A 21,423-nucleotide genomic window follows, 5' to 3' on the forward strand; every position below is an offset into this window, starting at 1 on the left:
AAAGAAATGCCAGGTTTAATATCATCTTATTAAAATTAAAATTCTATATATAAACTTCTACTATAATTATCTTTTTTTTAATGTAGTCATTAGATATACTGATAAACAAGACAAAAGTGAATTAAAAATATATAAATGTATGGAAATTAAACTAGTAAATAAACATAAAAACTGTTCACGTTGTGCAGTTAACAAACTATTCATGTCTTTAATATCTTATCCAGGGTCTCGATGACAGAAGCAAACATTATTAAAGAAAGACATCAACGAAGGTGAGACAGAATTCAGGAAGAAACAGTTTATGTGCAAATTATTTTCAATTAGGACTTAAATACAAATGATTTCACATTTAAATAGTCGTCGAGCATTTCATACTATATTCATCGTTGTCATTAAAGTCTTCACAAATAAATGTTATGCAAAAGAAATAGCACTTTAAAAAAAACATAAACACAATGAGCCAAATTAAGACATTAGTGATTTTTTTTTGCAGCAGCAGCAGCAGCAGTATACAAGAGTATAAATTTAGTTTTCCCTGAAAAATATTTTCAACTAAACCAGCAGTTTCCTGGTTTTCGTATCATTCTTTAGTTGTCATTACTTGATTGAATTACAGAAAACGTTTCTCTCTCTCAGTAAGAAGTTGAATCATACATTTTGCGGAAAAGTCAGTTTTAAAATGTTTATTTAATTTGATTAATTGAAAATAAAGTCAATTTAACGGTGGTTTAAAACCAAAATAAGTCCTTTTATATAATTATATGATATGAATCAGTCAAACTTTATTTATTAAAGAGCTTTTACAGCTTGTGTTGCTGTAGATTTATATACTTTAATAAGAAGTAAGTTACTTATTCTTAATAAAAACTTCAGAATATTCTCTCTTATGATTGATAAATATGAACGCAGAAAAATTTACAATCGCTTAGATTGAAATGTACATCAATTTAAGTCTATTTCATCTACAAAAATACGCTTCAATATAAGTTAAACGCTGTAAAATCCTAACACAAAATCTAACAAACCATTACAAAGATCTTGATAAATATACAGAAGCACTTATTTTGTGCTGCAAATGTCAGGGCTGACGTCAAGAGTAGGCACTGGAGAATATTGTCGGACTCCCAGTGAGGAACAAGGTGTCCTCCTTCAGACGGTGCAGGGGTGACGGGGTGGACCGGGAGAGGGTCAGGGATCAGAGCTGGGTGTCCTCTCGGGAGTCGGACTCGCGTCTCTCCTTGAGGCTGCTGCTGCGGACCGGAGGCTCGTCCGGAACGTGGGCCAGTGGGTCGGAGCGGATCAAGTATCTGGAATGATTCATTTGAGAGAGAAAACACGTTAGAGGGAAATAATCAAGCGATGTTTTATTATGTCAGTAGATCATCAAACACAGATGTTTCTTGAAGGAGTCAGTAGATCATCAAACACAGATTTTTCTTGAAGGAGTCAGTAGATCATCAAACACAGATGTTTCTTGAAGGAGTCAGTAGATCATCAAACACAGATGTTTCTTGAAGGAGTCAGTAGATCATCAAACACAGATGTTTCTTGAAGGAGTCAGTAGATCATCAAACACAGATGTTTCTTGAAGGAGTCAGTAGATCATCAAACACAGATGTTTCTTGAAGGAGTCAGTAGATCATCAAACACAGATGTTTCTTGAAGGAGTCAGTAGATCATCAAACACAGAGATGGTTCCAAAGCTTAGGAGCAACAGTCTGGAAGGATTTCTCTCCTCTGGTCCTGAAGTTCAGGAACCATCAGTAGATTCTGATCCACAGACCTCAGAGCCCGAGCTGGGGTGTAAGTCTGGATCAGATCACTGATGGAAGGTCTGACCATGAATAGATCTGAGAGTAAGAATCTTAAAGTTGATCCTGAAAGAAACTGGCAGCCAGTGAAGAGTTTTAAGGATCGGAGAAATGTGAGTTCTTCTACTAGAGCGGCTCAGAATTCTCGGTGCAGAGTTTTGTATTAACTGCAGGCGAGACACATCCTTCTTGTTTAGATGATGAAAATGAACTGTTACTTAATAGTTTAAACGAGAAGACACAAACACATTATTATAAGATCAAAATCAGACATGGACAAAGGCCCCGGGGGCCACTTGCAGCCCTTTAAAAAATAATAAACAATTTAATTTATTTAATTTTTTATCATTAAACGTCAGAAGAACTCCAACAACTATACTTTTATCTTAGCAAGTTTTTCTCTTTTTCTGTCTAGGCTGCAGCCTATCCCAGTTTCATGGGACGAGAGGCGGGGGGACACCCTGGAAAGGACGCCAGTCTGTCTCCCGACACACAATGACAGACAACCATTCACACACACACTCATATCTATGGACAATTTCCTCAAGTTCTCAATCGACCTCTGTATGTTTTTGGACTGTGGGAGGAAACCGGAGTTCACGGAGTAAACCCACGCAACACAATACTAACTCCACACAAAAAAGCGTTGCCTACTTCCTGGACCTGGAAGCGAACCGGCAACCTTCTCGCTGTGAACTACTGTTCATTTTTATATACATCAAATGACGCCTGTTTGTCTTCGTCCTTGTGTTAGTTTGTCTCCTCAGAAGATCAAGTCGATCACGAGGAACTCACACGATGTCGTTGAGCTCCAGGCGTGTGTCCGGCGAAGGGTTGATCAGGACGTAGGAGAGCGTGTTCTGGTGGTCGTTCTGCTCGTCTGGAACAAGAACCCAAACATCAGAAGAAGAAGAAGAAGAACACCTTAAGGACAGAAGGTCACAGGGAGCTCACCCTGCAGGTATCCCAGGTTGACTCTGTTCATGACATCACTGGCCGTCAGGTTGGTTAGATCTTCTGAACGCAGCGAGACAAACAACCCGGCACCATGTTAACCAACACACACATGCGTGTCGACCCTGCAGCATCTCTCACCATATCCAGAGGTGGGCAGGCCCAGGTGCTTCATGCGGTTCCGGACCAGCTCCGACAGCTCCTCCCTCTCCGAGCGCCGGTACAGGTTGAGGCGCTGCTGAGCGAAGCGCTGGGTGTGGTCCTTGCTGGAGTCTCGGCTCAGGCCCTGCCACCTCACGCTCTTCTTGCTGAGCCGCCGCGCCCACTGCATGCTCTTCTTCCTCAGCAGAGGGTGGTCCGACTGCTCGGCGCCGCGGGACTCCTCCCCCTTCTCCTTCGCGTCCTCGCACTCGTCGCCGCTCACCGACGTCTGGGACTGAGGAGGTGAAGGGTCATGAGGTGGAGGTCACGGGTAAGAGCCACACTGTGGGGCTCTGTAGTATTACCTGGCTAAGTTTAGTAGTATTATTCCACGAGGCTGCATAGTATTACTCAGTGAAGCTCTTTAGTATTATTCTGCTACACTTTCTAGTATAACTGCGTGGCTGCATAGTATTATTCTGCAAAGGCTCTGTAGTATTATTCTTGAGGCTAAATAGTATTATTCTGCGAGGCTCTATAGAATTACTCTTGAGGCTAAATAGCATTATTCTGCAAGGCTCTGTAGTATTACTCTTGAGGCTAAATTGTATTATTCTGCAGGGCTCTGTAGTATTACTCTTGAGGCTAAATAGTATTATTCTGAAAGGCTCTGTAGTATTACTCTTGAGGCTAAATAATATTATTCTGCGAGGCTCTGTAGTATTACTCTTGAGGCTAAATAGTATTATTCTGTGAGGCTCTGTAGTAATACTCTCAAGACTGCATAGTATTATTCTGCGAGGCTCTGTAGTAATACTCTCGAGGCTGCATAGTATTATTCTGTGAGGCTCTGTAGTATTACTCTTGACTCTAAATAGTATTATTCTGCGAGACTGTAGTATTAATCTCGAGGCTGCATAGTATTATTCTGTGAGGCTCTGTAGTATTACTCTTGACGCTAAATAGTATTATTCTGCGAGACTGTATTATTAATCTCGAGGCTGCATAGTATTATTCTGTGAGGCTGTAGTATTCATCTCGAGGCTGCATAGAATTATTCTGCGAGGCTGTAGTATTACTCTTGAGGCTGCATAGTATTATTCTGTGAGGCTCTGTAGTATTACTCTCAAGGCTACATAGAATTATTCCGTGAGGCTCTGTAGTAATACTCTTGAGGATAAATAGAATTATTTTGCGAGGCTCTGTATTATTACTCTTGAGGCTGCATAGTATTATTCTGTGAGGATGTATTATTAATCTCGAGGCTACATAGTATTATTCTGTGAGGCTGTAGTATTAATCTCGAGGCTGCATAGTATTATTCTGTGAGGCTGTAGTATTAATCTCGAGGCTACATAGTATTATTCTGTGAGGCTGTAGTATTAATCTCGAGGCTACATAGTATTATTCTGTGAGGCTGTAGTATTAATCTCGAGGCTGCATAGTATTATTCTGTGAGGCTGTAGTATTACTCTTGATGCTGCATAGTATTATTCTGTGAGGCTCTGTAGTATTACTCTCGAGGCTACATAGTATTATTCTGTGAGGCTCTGTAGTAATACTCTTGAGGATAAATAGTATTATTTTGCGAGGCTCTGTATTATTACTCTTGAGGCTGCATAGTATTATTCTGTGAGGCTGTAGTATTAATCTCGAGGCTGCATAGTATTATTCTGTGAGGCTGTAGTATTAATCTCGAGGCTGCATTGTATTATTCTGCGAGGCTGTAGTATTACTCTTGAGGCTGCATAGTATTATTCTGCGAGGCTGTAGTATTACTCTTGAGGCTGCATAGTATTATTCTGTGAGGCTCTGTAGTATTACTCTCAAGGCTACATAGTATTATTCTGCAAGGCTCTGTAGTACTACTCTGTATTAGTATTTTAAAATCAAAGCTCTCTGTCACACTAGAACAAAACGCACCTCACTAAGAAAACAGACCCGTTGATTCATAGTGAGCTTTATGTTCTGAAGATACAGTTCTTTGATTTTGAGCCGACCATCTAGCGGGCCACATAACATGACTCAGAGTTACTAAAATGATATCCAGTTTTAACAAAACTATCCATAATAACATTTAAAAAACAGTGGCTTCAGATGGTTCTATCCAGGCTACTTGGGGAGGAAACCAGAGTACCCAGAGGAAACCCAACCCCTTCAAGAACAGGTTCACTTTTACAGTTACGACGTGAAAGTTCACCTCGGACGTGGTGAAAATATGTGACTCTGTCCGGTAGATCCCGATGGGAATCTCGGCACTGGACGAGCAGAGCTTCTGGAACAACCTGCCGTAGGTGCTGATCCACAGGTCTCCCTCGGTGACCTTCATCTGTGGAGGGCGAAAACCCCGGGTCAAAAGAAAGTAAAAAAAACTGCCGTCGACTTCTCAAGAGGACTCACGGCACAGAGGTACCCGGACCCCGGAGTGGTGTCCAGGCCCAGCAGCAGTCTGGCGATGAGGATCATGTAGTCCTTCACGAACGACTGCAGAGACACAGCAACAGGGTGAGTCTCCTGGACTGTGTCTCAAATCACATACTTCTCTAAGTATACTAGAAGTTAGTATACGTCAAGATAGTGTACGTACTAACTAGTACGCAAATTCTCCACAGATAGTATGTCTCAAATCAAACTCTGCTGCTACACACTAACAGGAAATGACGCGACAGCTTCTTCTTCTATTACTATTTAACGATGGTTGCAACCAGCTGTTTGAACGCTATCGCCACCTGCTGGCAGCACGTTTTGTAAGTTTGGAAAAAGAAATAAAGAAAAAATATGAGAATCTAAATATTTGCGAGATATTTAAGCTGGTATCAGCATCGAAGACGTGTCATCCTCCTACTGATGCTGAAAATGCACCTGTAAGTATATGAATATATATGGATTTATATATGACGTAACTTCTGTTTAAAACGTCATTAAGATGGCGGCCGTTTAGTGTGGTTAGTGTCCATCGAACCATGCTCAGTTTTGTGGGCGTTTTAGTACGCCAATTTAGTGTGCATGGCGCACTAAATTTCGCATACTAAGAATTGAGACGCACTTACGCACTAAAATACTAACTTTGAGTACGCAAGTATGTGATTTGAGACACAGCACTAGACTGGACCACAAGGGGGCACTGGCGCTCTCCTCTCGTCAAGAGGTGTCCAGAATGATTTCAGCCAAGAGTGTGCGAACCTGATAGAGGAGAGTGTCCAGCATGCTGATACTGAACACTCTCCCTGCGGCGAAAGGCAGGCGGAACATGAAGGCCAAGTTGGATCCTTTATCTCGCTCTTTCTGCGAGAGAGAGAGAGAGAGAGAGAGTGTGTGTGACGGCGTCACAGTGACAGGAACTTCCAAGTGTCGCGTCCATGTTGTTACCTTCTCCAGTTTGGACAGAGCCAGGGAGTAGCAGTCCTTGGCTCTGAACTGCATGAACCTCATGTTGGACGGGTGGGTGAGCTCCGTGATGATGCTGAGGCTCGGGAACAACCTGGAGCGACAGCGAAGGCTGTTACCACGAGGTGAACGGAGAGAGAGGTGGGAGAGGATCAGAATGAATGATGGGAGAAAAAAAACACTCTTCGATACGTGGACTTGTTAGAGGAGATGCAGTTAAAAACAACAGTGGAACAGATTGAGGCTCACATGAGGGATTAAAGTGCAGCGACAAGTTTGTTTCTCTGGTGTTTCTAGCACTACAAGAAGGATTCTTTTTCTGGAACTGTCATTTGAACACATTTTTCAAATGTTGAAATCTTTCTCTCCAAGATGCAGTAAGTTCCTCATCATGACCATGTTTTGAACTCATTACTTTATAAAGTTGCTCTGAAATCTGGGCGAACGAGAGGTTACGAGAGTCCATTATGACGCAACGATGGCTAGGTGATGTGGTGATGAAGCTTCGTGAAGCAGTGTCATGTTGTTCAGAGGTCAGTAGGTGGCGCCATAATCAGTTTAAAAATTATGTGACGCCATCTAGTGGACTCTGAACATAATGACACTGCTTCATGAAGCTTCATCAGACCATCACTGATAATGGCTTCACTCCTCCTCCAGCAAGCTGTAATCTCGCCCCGCTTCGTTTATACAACAAGTCCCTCGGAGGTGGAGACTTCAGGGATTGATGACGCACATGTAGTAAATGTTACAAATAAACAATAAGTTCCTCATCATGAGCATGTTTTGAACTTATTTATTCATAAAGTTGCTCTAAAATCTGGGCGAACGAGAGGTTACGAGAGTCCATTATGACGTGATAATGGCATCACTCCACCTCCAGTCAGCTGTAATCACGCCCCGCTTTGTTTATACAACGAGTCCCTTGGAGATGGAGACTTTGGGGAATTATATAACACTTGGTGACAAACCTCCATGCTTGACCCATCACAGCAGAGTGGGTGTGGTTATAGTCAACGAGATTTCATCTCCAGAAAAACCAACGCCTAGAGATAGAGATGCCGAGTCATCCGTGAGAGACTCATGGTAAATCATAAATCCCAAAAATAAATTCATGTGCTGTAGAAAACTGCTATATTTCGACGATCTGTCTATTTAAGAGTAGATTCTTTCTGTACCAAATATATTTTCAAAGTGGGTAAAGTTTAGTTCCTGCACCAGCGTCGCTTAAACACTGTAATTACCGTCTCAGTCGCAGAAGTATCAGTGAGCATGAGTCACATTCATTCAGACAATGGTTGTGAGTCTTAATCTTCTCCTTTTAAATTCTTTTAATTTACTCATTCATGCTCAAGAAGCCGAGGAAGAAGAGGAAATATGGCTTCCAGTCACAAAAAATGTTATTCTTTATTTATTATTATTATTATTCATAAATAATTTTTTTTAGTTTGACATTAATCATCAACAAAATACGAGAAGTTGTAGAAGTATAGTTTGTCATATCCGGTCTATCTGGGGGTCGCTTTGTGAAGACCCCGTCAGTGACGTCATGTTTCTGTAGCTCGTACAGGAAAGTGTTATCTCTGACTGTTATTTTGGGGGGGTTAGAAAAAGTGACCCTGATGATCGTCACACATCGTAGTAAAAGTTTGCATCTACAGTACTCTTGAGGTCAGTTAACTGAAATGGTAGCGCGCTACAGATTTTTAGAAGTTTGAGGACGTGATTTCGGTTTGATTTCGGTTCGATTTCTGCTTTAGATGCTTTAATTTTACATTTTATTCAATTATTATTATTTTTTCTTTGCAGAGTGTATTTGTGATAATTTGGTACTGAGGTTCTGGTGACAGGCTGTTAATAATTTTCCTTTTGTTTTTAATAATTCAGTTTATTCTGTATGACATATGTTTTTGTTTGATTAAAATATTTTTTTCGTTTATTTCTAAGTTTAGGAAGTGATTGATAGAGTTTAAACATCTGTGGCCAATAAGAACAGAGCTGAGACTCGACATGATCCATACATACATAGTTGAATTAATGTTTATTTATCTAATATAATTAGTTGAAAATCCTACGTTCTCTCAACATTGATCACAGCGATAACTTTCAATGTTGTTTCAATATCAGATATAATTGTTGACTGACATGTTTCAACAACGATTCAACGTATTTTCTTCAAAACATTATATTTATCACTTTAAACTTAGGAAATTATGTCACAACACAATCTGGATATTATAATCCATGCGTTTGTGTCGTTTAGACTATTGTAACAGTTTATTTAAACAACAAGGATCTGTCTCGCCTGCAGTTAATACAAAACTCTGCAGCGAGAATTCTGAGACGCTCTAGTAGAAGAACTCACATTTCTCCGATCCTTAAAACTCTTCACTGGCTTCCAGTTTCTTTCAGGATCAACTTTAAAATTCTGGTTCTTACTTTCAGACCTTCTTTCAGTGATCTGATCCAGACTTACACCCCAGCTCGGGCTCTGAGGTCTGTGGATCAGAATCTACTGATGGTTCCTGAACTTCCGGACCAGAGGAGAGAAATCCTTCCAGACTGTTGCTCCTAAGCTTTGGAACCATCTCTGTGTTTGATGATCTACTGACTCCTTCAAGAAACATCTGTGTTTGATGATCTACTGACTCCTTCAAGAAACATCTGTGTTTGATGATCTACTGACTCCTTCAAGAAACATCTGTGTTTGATGATCTACTGACTCCTTCAAGAAACATCTGTGTTTGATGATCTACTGACTCCTTCAAGAAACATCTGTGTTTGATGATCTACTGACTCCTTCAAGAAACATCTGTGTTTGATGATCTACTGACTCCTTAAAGAAACATCTGTGTTTGATGATCTACTGACTCCTTCAAGAAACATCTGTGTTTGATGATCTACTGACTCCTTCAAGAAACATCTGTGTTTGATGATCTACTGACTCCTTCAAGAAACATCTGTGTTTGATGATCTACTGACTCCTTCAAGAAACATCTGTGTTTGATGATCTACTGACTCCTTCAAGAAACATCTGTGTTTGATGATCTACTGACTCCTTCAAGAAACATCTGTGTTTGATGATCTACTGACTCCTTCAAGAAACATCTGTGTTTGATGATCTACTGACTCCTTCAAGAAACATCTGTGTTTGATGATCTACTGACTCCTTCAAGAAACATCTGTGTTTGATGATCTACTGACTCCTTCAAGAAACATCTCAAGACTTACTTACTAAACAATGAACATAATAAACATTATTATCCATCATTTGCTTGTAATGAAAAATATGGATTGGTATGTATTATATAGGATAGACAGGAAGAGGTACTGAAAAATAGCGCCACCTAGAATATTTTTTAACCAGCCGCCACTGCTGTCTACACTGGAAGAACTGGCCATATAAACCATATATATATTTGAATGTTTTTAAGTGTCTTTTTGGACGAAGACAACTGAGCTCCAGTTGCTACATTAAAAGGAACAAACACTTTAATTTATGAGATTCATTTACACTAAACACAGCTTGTAAGAATAAATAATCAGCAGAACGTACAGTGTTTTCCTCCTGAGACAAAACTTTATTTATAAATATATTGTTGGGTAGAAAATACGTTGAATCGACGTTGAAGCACGTCAGTCAACATTGATTTCTGATATTGAAACAACATTGAAAGTTAACGCTGTGATCAACGTTGAAATAACGAAGGATTTTCAACCGATTTAATGAGTTTAATCAACTTTAAGTCAACTATATATGTATGGATCACATCCAGGAGTCTCAGCTCTGCTCTTATTGGCCACAGATGTTTGAACTATGTTCAATCGATGTTGATTAAACGTTGACATCATAACAATATTTGCTCAACCAAAACTAACCAATCTGACTAATAATCAACATTTAATAAAAGTAATATCAATCTGGGATGAAACGTGACTCAAAAGGTTTGTAAAAGTCATGGATCAGTGATCACCAGCATAATGGAGCTGCTCTTTTAACACATATTTGTTGAATAAACCTTATTTTCACAGGTGATTTTATCAATAAAATAAAATAACAATGATTTAATCTGGTTAAATCATTGTTATTTTATTATCTTTGGATTTAGATTTTGTCATCTTGCACCTTCTTTTTATTGCACTTTGTTCTTGTTTTTATGAATCTATGGTCTGTGTTGCTGTGTGCTGGAAAAACGGACCTCCAGAGCGATCAATAAAGTTGATGCGTCCATCGAAATCAGACCTGGAATAAAGTACTTTTTATTTATTATTCATTTAAATTTTCACATAACATTCTTTACCTTTTCACTCCTTTTGTTGTGTTTTTTGAGTATAGTGTATATTAATCCCTAGAAATATATATATATTTTTAAGTTAGTTGAAGAAATGTTTTGAAAAAAACTCATCTATATATACAAAAATAAAATTGCAGCTTATTTATCTTAATAAATATCACGGTCTAATGACGAATATCCTTTTTTTGGGGGGGATTTTTCTCGTCTTTCTTTTTGCTTGACGGCCCCTAACTACATTCACAGAATTGAATGTGGCTCTTGAAGAATTGTAATCGCCGACCCCTGCTCTAAATGGTCGGCAACCACTGGTTCCGGACGACGGCGAGCGTGAGGACGGAGCCCGGCGTACTCACCTGAACATGGTCTGGACGTTGACGATGGTCTTGGCGTCGGCCATGTAGTCCTCCTCCGCACTCATGGTGCTCTCCTTGTCCACCACCACCAGGTTGTCGGCGTAGATGATGCCACACTGCAGCAGGCTGTCGAGGCTGAAGCGACACCCGTGGTTAGCCCAGTAATGACACCAGTAATGACACCATAACGTTGATGGAATTATCCTGGTTTTGGTGTGTGTTGGTGTGGAGTCGGTACCGTTGGGACGACATTATTGTAACACGCGGCGTGTGATCGCTCGCCTTGTTAAAGACCCTCATTACACCCTTGAACCGGCAGCTGTGAGAACAACAAGAGTCCTGGAGCCGTCGAGTCTAACAACAGTCATTAGCTTTTCTCCAGGAATTTCTCTAATTGTTTGAGTTTATGACGTGTTTACATGAAAGATCCTCGTAGATCTAGAAGCTATAGATGAGTCGTGTTAACAGGCTGGTGAATTTATCTGCTGTGTGTGTGTGTGTGTGTGTGTAGGTGTGTGTTTGTTTGTGTATAGGTGTGTGTGTATAAAGGTGTGTGTGTGTGTTTGTGTGGGTATCGGTGTGTGTATAGGTTTGTGTGTGTGTATAGGTGTGTGTGTGTGTGTTTTTGTGTATAGATTGGGTGTATTTTTGTGTGTATGTATGTGTGCGTGTGTGTGTTTTTGTGTATAGATTGGGTTTATTTTGTGTGTATCAATGTGTGCGTGTGTGTATAGGTGTTCCTGTGTGTTTTTGTGTATAGATTGGGTGTATTTTTGTGTGTATGTATGTGTGCGTGTGTGTGTTTTTGTGTATAGATTGGGTTTATTTTGTGTGTATCAATGTGTGCGTGTGTGTATAGGTGTTCCTGTGTGTTTTTGTGTATAGATTGGGTGTATTTTTTGTATATGTATGTGTGAGTGTGTGTGTTTTTGTGTATAGATTGGGTGTATTTTTGTGTATATGTATGTGTGCTTGTGTGTTTTTGTGTATAGATTGGGTGTATTTTTGTGTATATGTATGTGTGCGTGTGTGTTTTTGTGTATAGATTGGGTGTATTTTTGTGTGTTTGTATGTGTGCTTGTGTGTTTTTGTGTATAGATTGGGTGTATTTTTGTGTATATGTATGTGTGCTTGTGTGTTTTTGTGTATAGATTGGGTGTATTTTTGTGTGTATGTATGTGTGCGTGTGTGTGTTTTTGTGTATAGATTGGGTTTATTTTGTGTGTATCAATGTGTGCGTGTGTGTATAGGTGTTCCTGTGTGTTTTTGTGTATAGATTGGGTGTATTTTTGTGTATATGTATGTGTGCTTGTGTGTTTTTGTGTATAGATTGGGTGTATTTTTGTGTATATGTATGTATGTGTGTGTGTTTTTGTGTATAGATTGGGTGTATTTTTGTGTGTTTGTATGTGTGCTTGTGTGTTTTTGTGTATAGATTGGGTGTATTTTTGTGTATATGTATGTGTGCTTGTGTGTTTTTGTGTATAGATTGGGTGTATTTTTGTGTGTATGTATGTGTGCGTGTGTGTGTTTTTGTGTATATATTGGGTTTATTTTGTGTGTATCAATGTGTGCGTGTGTGTATAGGTGTTCCTGTGTGTTTTTGTGTATAGATTGGGTGTATTTTTGTGTATATGTATGTGTGCTTGTGTGTTTTTGTGTATAGATTGGGTGTATTTTTGTGTATATGTATGTGTGCTTGTGTGTTTTTGTGTATAGATTGGGTGTATTTTTGTGTATATGTATGTGTGCTTGTGTGTTTTTGTGTATAGATTGGGTGTATTTTTGTGTGTATGTATGTGTGCGTGTGTGTGTTTTTGTGTATAGATTGGGTTTATTTTGTGTGTATCAATGTGTGCGTGTGTGTATAGGTGTTCCTGTGTGTTTTTGTGTATAGATTGGGTGTATTTTTGTGTATATGTATGTGTGAGTGTGTGTGTTTTTGTGTATAGATTGGGTGTATTTTTGTGTATATGTATGTGTGCTTGTGTGTTTTTGTGTATAGATTGGGTGTATTTTTGTGTATATGTATGTGTGTGTGTGTTTTTGTGTATAGATTGGGTGTATTTTTGTGTGTTTGTATGTGTGCTTGTGTGTTTTTGTGTATAGATTGGGTGTATTTTTGTGTATATGTATGTGTGCTTGTGTGTTTTTGTGTATAGATTGGGTGTATTTTTGTGTGTATGTATGTGTGCGTGTGTGTGTTTTTGTGTATAGATTGGGTTTATTTTGTGTGTATCAATGTGTGCGTGTGTGTATAGGTGTTCCTGTGTGTTTTTGTGTATAGATTGGGTGTATTTTTGTGTATATGTATGTGTGCTTGTGTGTTTTTGTGTATAGATTGGGTGTATTTTTGTGTATATGTATGTGTGCGTGTGTGTTTTTGTGTATAGATTGGGTGTATTTTTGTGTGTTTGTATGTGTGCTTGTGTGTTTTTGTGTATAGATTGGGTGTATTTTTGTGTATATGTATGTGTGCTTGTGTGTTTTTGTGTATAGACTGGGTGTATTTTCGTGTATATGTATGTGTGCGTGTGTGTGTTTTTGTGTAAAGATTGGGTGTATTTTTGTGTGTTTGTATGTGTGCGTGTGTGTATAGGTGTTCGTGTGTTTGTTTTTGGGTATAGATTGGGTGTATTTTTGTGTGTATGTATATGTGCGTGCGTTTGTGTTCAAGTGTTGATGTGTGTGTCTGTGTATAGGTGTTGGTGTGTGTGTAGGTATGTATGTATGTGTAGGCATGTGTTTGTGTAGGTGCATGTGTGTGTGTAGGCATGTGTGCATGTGTGTAGATGTGTGTGAGTGCATAGGCCTGTGTGCAGGTGTGTAGTTGTGTGTGTGTCGGCATGTGTGCAGGTGTATAGGTGTGTATGCATGTGTGTGTGTGTGTGTGTGTTTGAATGATTAAAAAGGTTTATAAAAGCAGTTAATGTATTTTTTAGTGTATTTAACTATAACATATATTATATTTTATCATATTTTACTAACTGTACAGAATGTATCGATTCGTACGATTTCGTTACTATTGCTGTTTCTTTTTAAAATATAATGATTAATGATCATTTTTAAATGAATCATGCAAGTGTTTATTAAATGTAAAGCAACTTGTTACAGTGAATATTTATATATAAATACAATTATTATTATAATAATTACTATAAACTCTGCAGATTGATCTTTATCTCATGAATGAAGTAGTTGAACAAGCAACTGAAATCCTTAACGCTGTCCTGAAAACAAAGATGAGAAACTCAATGAAGTAAAAGTATCACGTACTTGTCGATGGTTCCTGCCATGTAGTACACCATAGGAAAACAGCAGATGGCTTCAAGGAAGTGGTTATCAGGCCTGAAGTGTTCAGAGGAAAATACATTTAGTTACAACATCAGTTCATTGTATAGCTTTATTGTAAAACACCATAAACTTTAGCTTCTATGAACCAAAAAAAAGTTTATACAATATATCTTTTTATTATTTATGTAAAACTATTCAACTTTTTCTTTAAAATATACATTTAGTTTAGCTCTTTATCTATTTAAACTCATTTATTTATGACTGTATTAACATTTGATGCAACATACGATAGACAACACTCAAGAAAACGACGTACACCTTATTTCATGTATATTTATTTATTTATGTGGTGATATTTATGCTCAGTTGAAGCTCAGAAGAAGTGATTTTTCTGATTCAAAGTGAGTTTGTTGAAGTTTTTGTTTTAGTTACTTTTAGTTCATCTTTAGTTTCAATGACTTAAAAAAATAAATTAATTTGTCTTTTTTAATTTCACAATCTCAGGTAAAAGAAAGACGTAAAGATTGGACATAATATGTTAAAAATGATACATTAAACTGATTATTTGTTACAAATAAAAATAAATAATAAAACAAATTCAATTACATTAAAATTAAATTAAAATTAAAATATATATTCATATACAATGAAAATAAATAAAATATAAATAAAATGAAGTAAAAAATAAATAATTAAAATGAATAAAAAATGTAATTAAATTAAAATTAAAAAATAAAATAAAATAAAATAAAATAAAATAAAATAAAATAAATAAAATAAATAAAATAAATAAAATAAATAAAATAAATAAAATAAATAAAATAAAATAAAACATTCTTAAAAAAACATGCTCAAAATACTTTTACTTAATTGGGTTACTTTTCTTGAACACAGATCAAGTTTCCTCTTTCCTATGTTTTCCTCAAAATTGATTTCAAATAGTGACATTTAAAGAGTTTTATTTCTGTCTACATGAAAGTGTTTTTCTCTTGTCAATCAAAACCTTCAGAGGAAACTCTTCTCTGAAATCTTTGCTCTACAAAGTTACACTTTAAAAAGCCGACGTTTGTGTTTCTGCCGTGTTTCCTCTGACATAAACACAAAAACAAAGTAGCTCCCGGGAGTGTGTTTATTCCCGCTCGGTGTTGAACTTTAAGCAGATTTAAAGGCTCATTCCGAAGCCTGTCCTTAAAATGCCGGCCTCAGCCCCCTCTGAGGGAACATCAGCTTCCAGGTCCGGTCCTGCTGACTACAGACCCAAGGCCGTCGTCAGCGGCTGGATTACGCATGCGAGCGCGTGGGCGTGTATTAGCGCGTGTGCGACTGAAGGCAGAAGCAGCATGAAGGAAAGTGTTTATTGTTCTGCCGTGATGCCGACGAGAGCACATGAGGGGGCTGAGAGGGGACACATCAGGGCTGGCGATGAAAGCCTGCTCGCTGATCTGTAAAGACATGTTTCTCTGCCGTCTTTTTGCTCCGCTTCCAGCAATAAATATGATTCAAGCTCAAGGCAAAGCTAAGTTGCTATGGCAACTGTCTGGCACAAAATTTTGAGTTTTCTTTTGTCGCCGGGAAAAAAAATGTGGCGTCACCGAGGGGGGGGGGGAGCCGGAGAAAACCCGACATCAGGCCCCCCCGACAATAAAAGTTCCGCCTCCGCAGCCTTGTCCTGAGAGCAGGTCGACATGTTTGTGTTTCTCACAGCGAGGAAGAAAGAACGAGGGATGAGAGAAAATCTTTCTGTCTTATTTGATTCATTGTTTCTTACTTTCAGATCTATTCATGGTCAGACCTTCCATCAGTGATCTGATCCAGACTTACACCCCAGCTCGGGCTCTGAGGTCTTTGGATCAGAATCTACTGATGGTTCCTGAACACGGTTCTGGACCAGAGGAGAGAAATCCTTCCAGACTGTTGCTCCTAAGCTTTGGAACCATCTCTGTGTTTGATGATCTACTGACTCCTTCAAGAAACATCTGTGTTTGATGATCTACTGACTCCTTCAAGAAACATCTGTGTTTGATGATCTACTGACTCCTTCAAGAAACATCTGTGTTTGATGATCTACTGACTCCTTCAAGAAACATCTGTGTTTGATGATCTACTGACTCCTTCAAGAAACATCTGTGTTTGATGATCTACTGACTCCTTCAAGAAACATCTGTGTTTGATGATCTACTGACTCCTTCAAGAAACATCTGCGTTTGATGATCTACTGACTCCTTAAAGAAACATCTGTGTTTGATGATCTACTGACTCCTTCAAGAAACATCTGTGTTTGATGATCTACTGACTCCTTCAAGAAACATCTGTGTTTGATGATCTACTGACTCCTTCAAGAAACATCTGTGTTTGATGATTTAGTGACTCCTTCAAGAAATATCTGTGTTTGATGATCTACTGACTCCTTCAAGAAACATCTGTGTTTGATGATCTACTGACTCCTTCAAGAACCATCTCTGTGTTTGATGATCTACTGACTCCTTCAAGAAACATCTGTGTTTGATGATCTACTGACTCCTTCAAGAAACATCTCTGTGTTTGATGATCTACTGACTCCTTCAAGAACATCTGTGTTTGATGATCTACTGACTCCTTCAAGAAACATCTGTGTTTGATGATCTACTGACTCCTTCAAGAAACATCTCTGTGTTTGATGATCTACTGACTCCTTCAAGAAACATCTGTGTTTGATGATCTACTGACTCCTTCAAGAAACATCTGTGTTTGATGATCTACTGACTCCTTCAAGAAATATCTGTGTTTGATGATCTACTGACTCCTTCAAGAAACATCTGTGTTTGATGATCTACTGACTCCTTCAAGAAACATCTGTGTTTGATGATCTACTGACTCCTTCAAGAAACATCTGTGTTTGATGATCTACTGACTCCTTCAAGAAACATCTGTGTTTGATGATCTACTGACTCCTTTAAGAAACATCTGTGTTTGATGATCTACTGACTCCTTCAAGAAACATCTGTGTTTGATGATCTACTGACTCCTTTAAGAAACATCTGTGTTTGATGATCTACTGACTCCTTCAAGAAACATCTGTGTTTGATGATCTACTGACTCCTTCAAGAAACATCTGTGTTTGATGATCTACTGACTCCTTCAAGAAACATCTGTGTTTGATGATCTACTGACTCCTTCAAGAAACATCTCTGTGTTTGATGATCTACTGACTCCTTCAAGAAACATCTGTGTTTGATGATCTACTGACTCCTTCAAGAAACATCTCTGTGTTTGATGATCTACTGACTCCTTCAAGAAACATCTGTGTTTGATGATCTACTGACTCCTTCAAGAAACATCTGTGTTTGATGATCTACTGACTCCTTCAAGAAACATCTGTGTTTGATGATCTACTGACTCCTTCAAGAAACATCTGTGTTTGATGATCTACTGACTCCTTCAAGAAACATCTGTGTTTGATGATCTACTGACTCCTTCAAGAAACATCTGTGTTTGATGATCTACTGACTCCTTCAAGAAACATCTGTGTTTGATGATCTACTGACTCCTTCAAGAAACATCTGTGTTTGATGATCTACTGACTCCTTCAAGAAACATCTGTGTTTGATGATCTACTGACTCATTTTCTTGTTGCTGCTGTATTTGTATTATGTTATGGCGTAATGACACAACATTTTCCTTTTCCCCTTGTTATTTTTGCTTTTGTTGAGTTATTTTTTCATTGTAATTTTTGTTTCTTAAAATCAATGGCCAAATCAATTTTTCCTTCTTTTTTATTTGTCCTTTTTGTGAGTATTTATCTAAAAATCACCTCATATTTGATTTTATATTTAAAAAGATATGTGGCTTATTAACATTTGTTATAAAAAATATCATTAGATGTTGAAATTCATTTTTTTCTTTTCTTTCATTTTTCTTTTGTCCTTTTAGAGTGTATATCTATTTCTTTATATTTATCTCTTAATATTTTATTTTATATATTTGTTTAAATGCTTGTCTATGATTAAATGTCATCACGAATTGTAAAACTATTTTTTCTTCTTTTTTATTTGTCCTTTTTGTGAGTATGTGTTTTTCCTGAAATAACCTCATATTTGATTTTATACTTATTTAGCTTTTTTACTTATAAAAATGTATTTGCACATTGAAATCTATTCTTGCCTTTTTATCTAGTTTTTCTTTTTCCTAAAATGACCTAATATTTGATGTTATATAATTTCAAAAATATTTATTCTTATTAAATGTCGTCCCTTCTTTTGTATTTGTAATTTTTTCTAGTATGTCTTTTACCTAAGAATTCCTCATATTTTATTTATTTATATTTTTTAACTGTGGCTAAATTAACCTTACTTATAAAAGGTCACGGCTTAAGGAAATTAATTTTGCATTTTCAAAAGTTTTTTTTTCATTTATTTTATTTGTTCTTTTTGTGAGTACCACTAATAATCTTTCCTAAAATCTCCTCATATTTGATATATTATATATTTATGTTTCTTAAAATCGTTATTTGTTATGAAGTGTCATTGCATATTGAAATACATTTTCTTTTATTTTCTATTTATCAGTTTTTGTAAGTATTTCTTTTCCCTCATGTTTTATTTCTTTTAATGGTGGCTTCGTCTTCACAATTTATTTGTCATGTCTAATTATATCATTGTGACACACTTCCTGTTTTGTTCTGCTTGATTGAGTTTGTTCAGAACCTCCGCGCCTGTTGCTGCACCAGCAGCAGCTCTTCAGCAATTAAACCATCAGTTGAAGCCACAACCTTTCCCAGCAGCAGGCGCCAGATTATAATCCACGGTACGTCATGTTCTTATTCTCTCTCTATTCTTGAGTTCCTATTTTTGTTGTTCTTTAGTTCAACTGCTTTTTGCCGTGATAATAACTGTCTTCCAGTCTTTAAGTTGGACTGTGATTTGGACACTGTTGCTGGACAATTCTTCGTGGGACTCTTGTTTATTTTGTCGTTACGGTTCTTTTAATAAACTTGTGTTTAAACTAAGTTTTTTTGCCTGTTGATTGATGATTCTACTCCGTATTTGGATCCGCCTCATTCCAGGACCTCACACTAGTGCTGTGTCTCAAATCGTATACTAGCGTACTAAAAGTTAGTATTTTTAGTGCGTTAGTGCGTCTCAATTCTTAGTATGCGAAATTTAGTGCGCCATACACACTAAATTGGCGTACTAACACGCCCACAAAACTGAGTATGGTTCGATGGACACTAAACACACTAATCAGCTGCCATCTTAGTGACGTTTTAAACGGAAGTTACGTCATATATAAATGCATATATATTCATATACTTACAGGTGCATTTTCCGCAGCAGTAGGAGAATAAACACGTCTTCGCTGCTGATACCAGCTTAAATATCTCGCGATTATTTAGATTCTCATATTTTTTCTTTATTTCTTTTTCCAAAGTTGCAATACGTGCTTCCAGCAGGTGGCGATAGCGTTCAAACAGCTGGTTGAAACATCATTAAATAGTAGTAGAAGAAGAAGCTGTCATGTGATTTCCGGTTAGTGTGGAGCAGCAGAGTTTGATTTGAGACATACTATCTGTGGAGAATTTGCGTACTAGTTAGTACGTACACTAAACTGATGCATACTAACTTCTAGCATACTAAGAGTAGTATGTGATTTGAGTATGCCTATTTTTCCTTTTTTTTATTCTTCTTTTTTTTGTCCTTTTTGTCAGCATGTATTTCTCTAAAATGTCGTGTATTTTGTACTGTAGCTTTGTTGTTAAATGTCATGACATATTAAAATACATTTTAGTTTTTTTTTGTGTCTTTTTAAAGGTTGTTGTTCCGGTCTTTCTACTGGCTCTTGGTCCCCTTTAACGCGGCCCCCCCCCCCCCCCCCCCGGGGAAGGAAGTGACGTGAACTGGACTCACGGGTTGTCCAGCAGCAACACGATGGGGTTCAGTTCCTTCCTGGGTCTGTAATAGGCTCTCAGGGGCACGATGAAGTTGTAGAGCCCGTTGCCGGCCGTCTCCGCCGACACGATGATCAGCTTGTTTTTGAAGCCGTACGCTTTGGCGTCCTCGAAGCTGTTATGTCTGCAGCCCTGCAGCGAGAGAGAGAGAGAGAGAGAGACAGGTGTTTGGGCGAGTGGAAGGAAGGAAGGAAGGAAGGAAGGTGGGTGAGGAGTGACGGGGAAAAAAAAAAAAAAAGAAGCGAGTGACTAAGTTGAAGGAACAGCGAGTGCCCACCTGGTCCAGTCGTAGGCAGCAAAATGGGGCTTTCTCAGCCAGGAGATGGCACAAGGTGGGCGAGCTGCCGATGTAGGGAGAGTTGAGGGGGTAACCTTTCATGTACCTGGAGAACACGTCGGGGGGAAAGAAAGTAGTTCGAGTGACACATCTCGTTCGAAAACACTCGCCTGGAGGAGAAAATCACTGCAAAAACACGTTTAATGGATTCATATCCGACTCATGTTTGGTCGGAAGCGGCAGCGACGACAAGAACGAAGCAAATCAAGAACCTGAAGAAACGTTTATTTGAAATGTGATTTGAAGTTTTCCTAAATGTAGTTTAGGTTTCATCACGACAATGATATATTAGTTTTTTACAGAATAATTGTATGGAAGTAAATCACTACCATCATATTAATTGGTTGAATTTAACATTTCAAATGTTAAATCTGGATTTTTTGTTGAAATATGGTTTTTTTTCTAAGCATTGAATAATCTTTTTTGATGGTTTAATTCGTTTTTATTGAGAATTGTATTATAGATTGTTTATTGAAAGGTAATTTCGCTAATTTTGGTATTTTGAGTTTTTTGTTTTTAGTTGTGTATTTATTTCACGTTATTTTATTCATTTTCATTTTCATTTATTCATTCATTTTTTTTACCACTTTATCCCTTACTGGGGTCGCAGGGAGACTGGATCTTATCCCAGTTTCATTGGGCGAGAGGCAGGGGACACCCTGGACAGGACGCCAGTCTGTCTCATACCTATGGACAATTTCATTTTATTTTATTAATTCTCATTTTATTTTATTTTATTTTATCTCATTATATTTCATTTATTCCATAAATTGTATTAATTTTCATTTTATTTTATTTATAATAATAATATTATATATATAAAATAATATATTATAATATTTTTTTCAACACATATTTTATAATTCCAATAATTTGATTTCAATTCGTAGTCTTGTGAATTCAATATAAAAATGTTTGTGTAAAAGTT

The 21,423-nt window shown here is 37.7% G+C and overlaps 1 protein-coding gene across 5 annotated transcripts in view; it reads right to left on the reverse strand.

Annotated features, from left to right (window-relative positions):
• Nucleotides 1–278: 278 nt before the first annotated feature.
• LOC148079204 (potassium channel subfamily T member 2-like) overlaps nt 279–21,423 on the reverse strand; it is a 63,549-nt gene continuing 42,404 nt past the window's right edge. For 3 of the 5 annotated variants that reach the window (XM_087790676.1, XM_087790682.1, XM_087790681.1), the window contains 11 exons: nt 20,436–20,541; nt 20,118–20,290; nt 14,218–14,289; nt 10,942–11,076; nt 6,090–6,387; nt 5,307–5,390; nt 5,107–5,235; nt 2,907–3,201; nt 2,766–2,828; nt 2,607–2,691; nt 279–1,307 (listed from right to left, as the gene is read on the reverse strand). In XM_087790676.1, coding sequence (XP_087646802.1) covers nt 1,196–1,307; nt 2,607–2,691; nt 2,766–2,828; nt 2,907–3,201; nt 5,107–5,235; nt 5,307–5,390; nt 6,090–6,387; nt 10,942–11,076; nt 14,218–14,289; nt 20,118–20,290; nt 20,436–20,541 — 1,552 coding nt within the window. In that variant the 3' untranslated portion in view covers nt 279–1,195. The remainder of the gene's footprint in view (nt 1,308–2,606; nt 2,692–2,765; nt 2,829–2,906; nt 3,202–5,106; nt 5,236–5,306; nt 5,391–6,089; nt 6,388–10,941; nt 11,077–14,217; nt 14,290–20,117; nt 20,291–20,435; nt 20,542–21,423) is intronic. The other 2 variants (XM_087790680.1, XM_087790677.1) reach the window with 2 other exon arrangements.

This window comes from Callionymus lyra, chromosome 5, assembly GCF_982586985.1.
Source record: "Callionymus lyra chromosome 5, fCalLyr1.hap1.1, whole genome shotgun sequence".
Classification (NCBI taxonomy): Eukaryota; Metazoa; Chordata; class Actinopteri; order Syngnathiformes; family Callionymidae; genus Callionymus; species Callionymus lyra.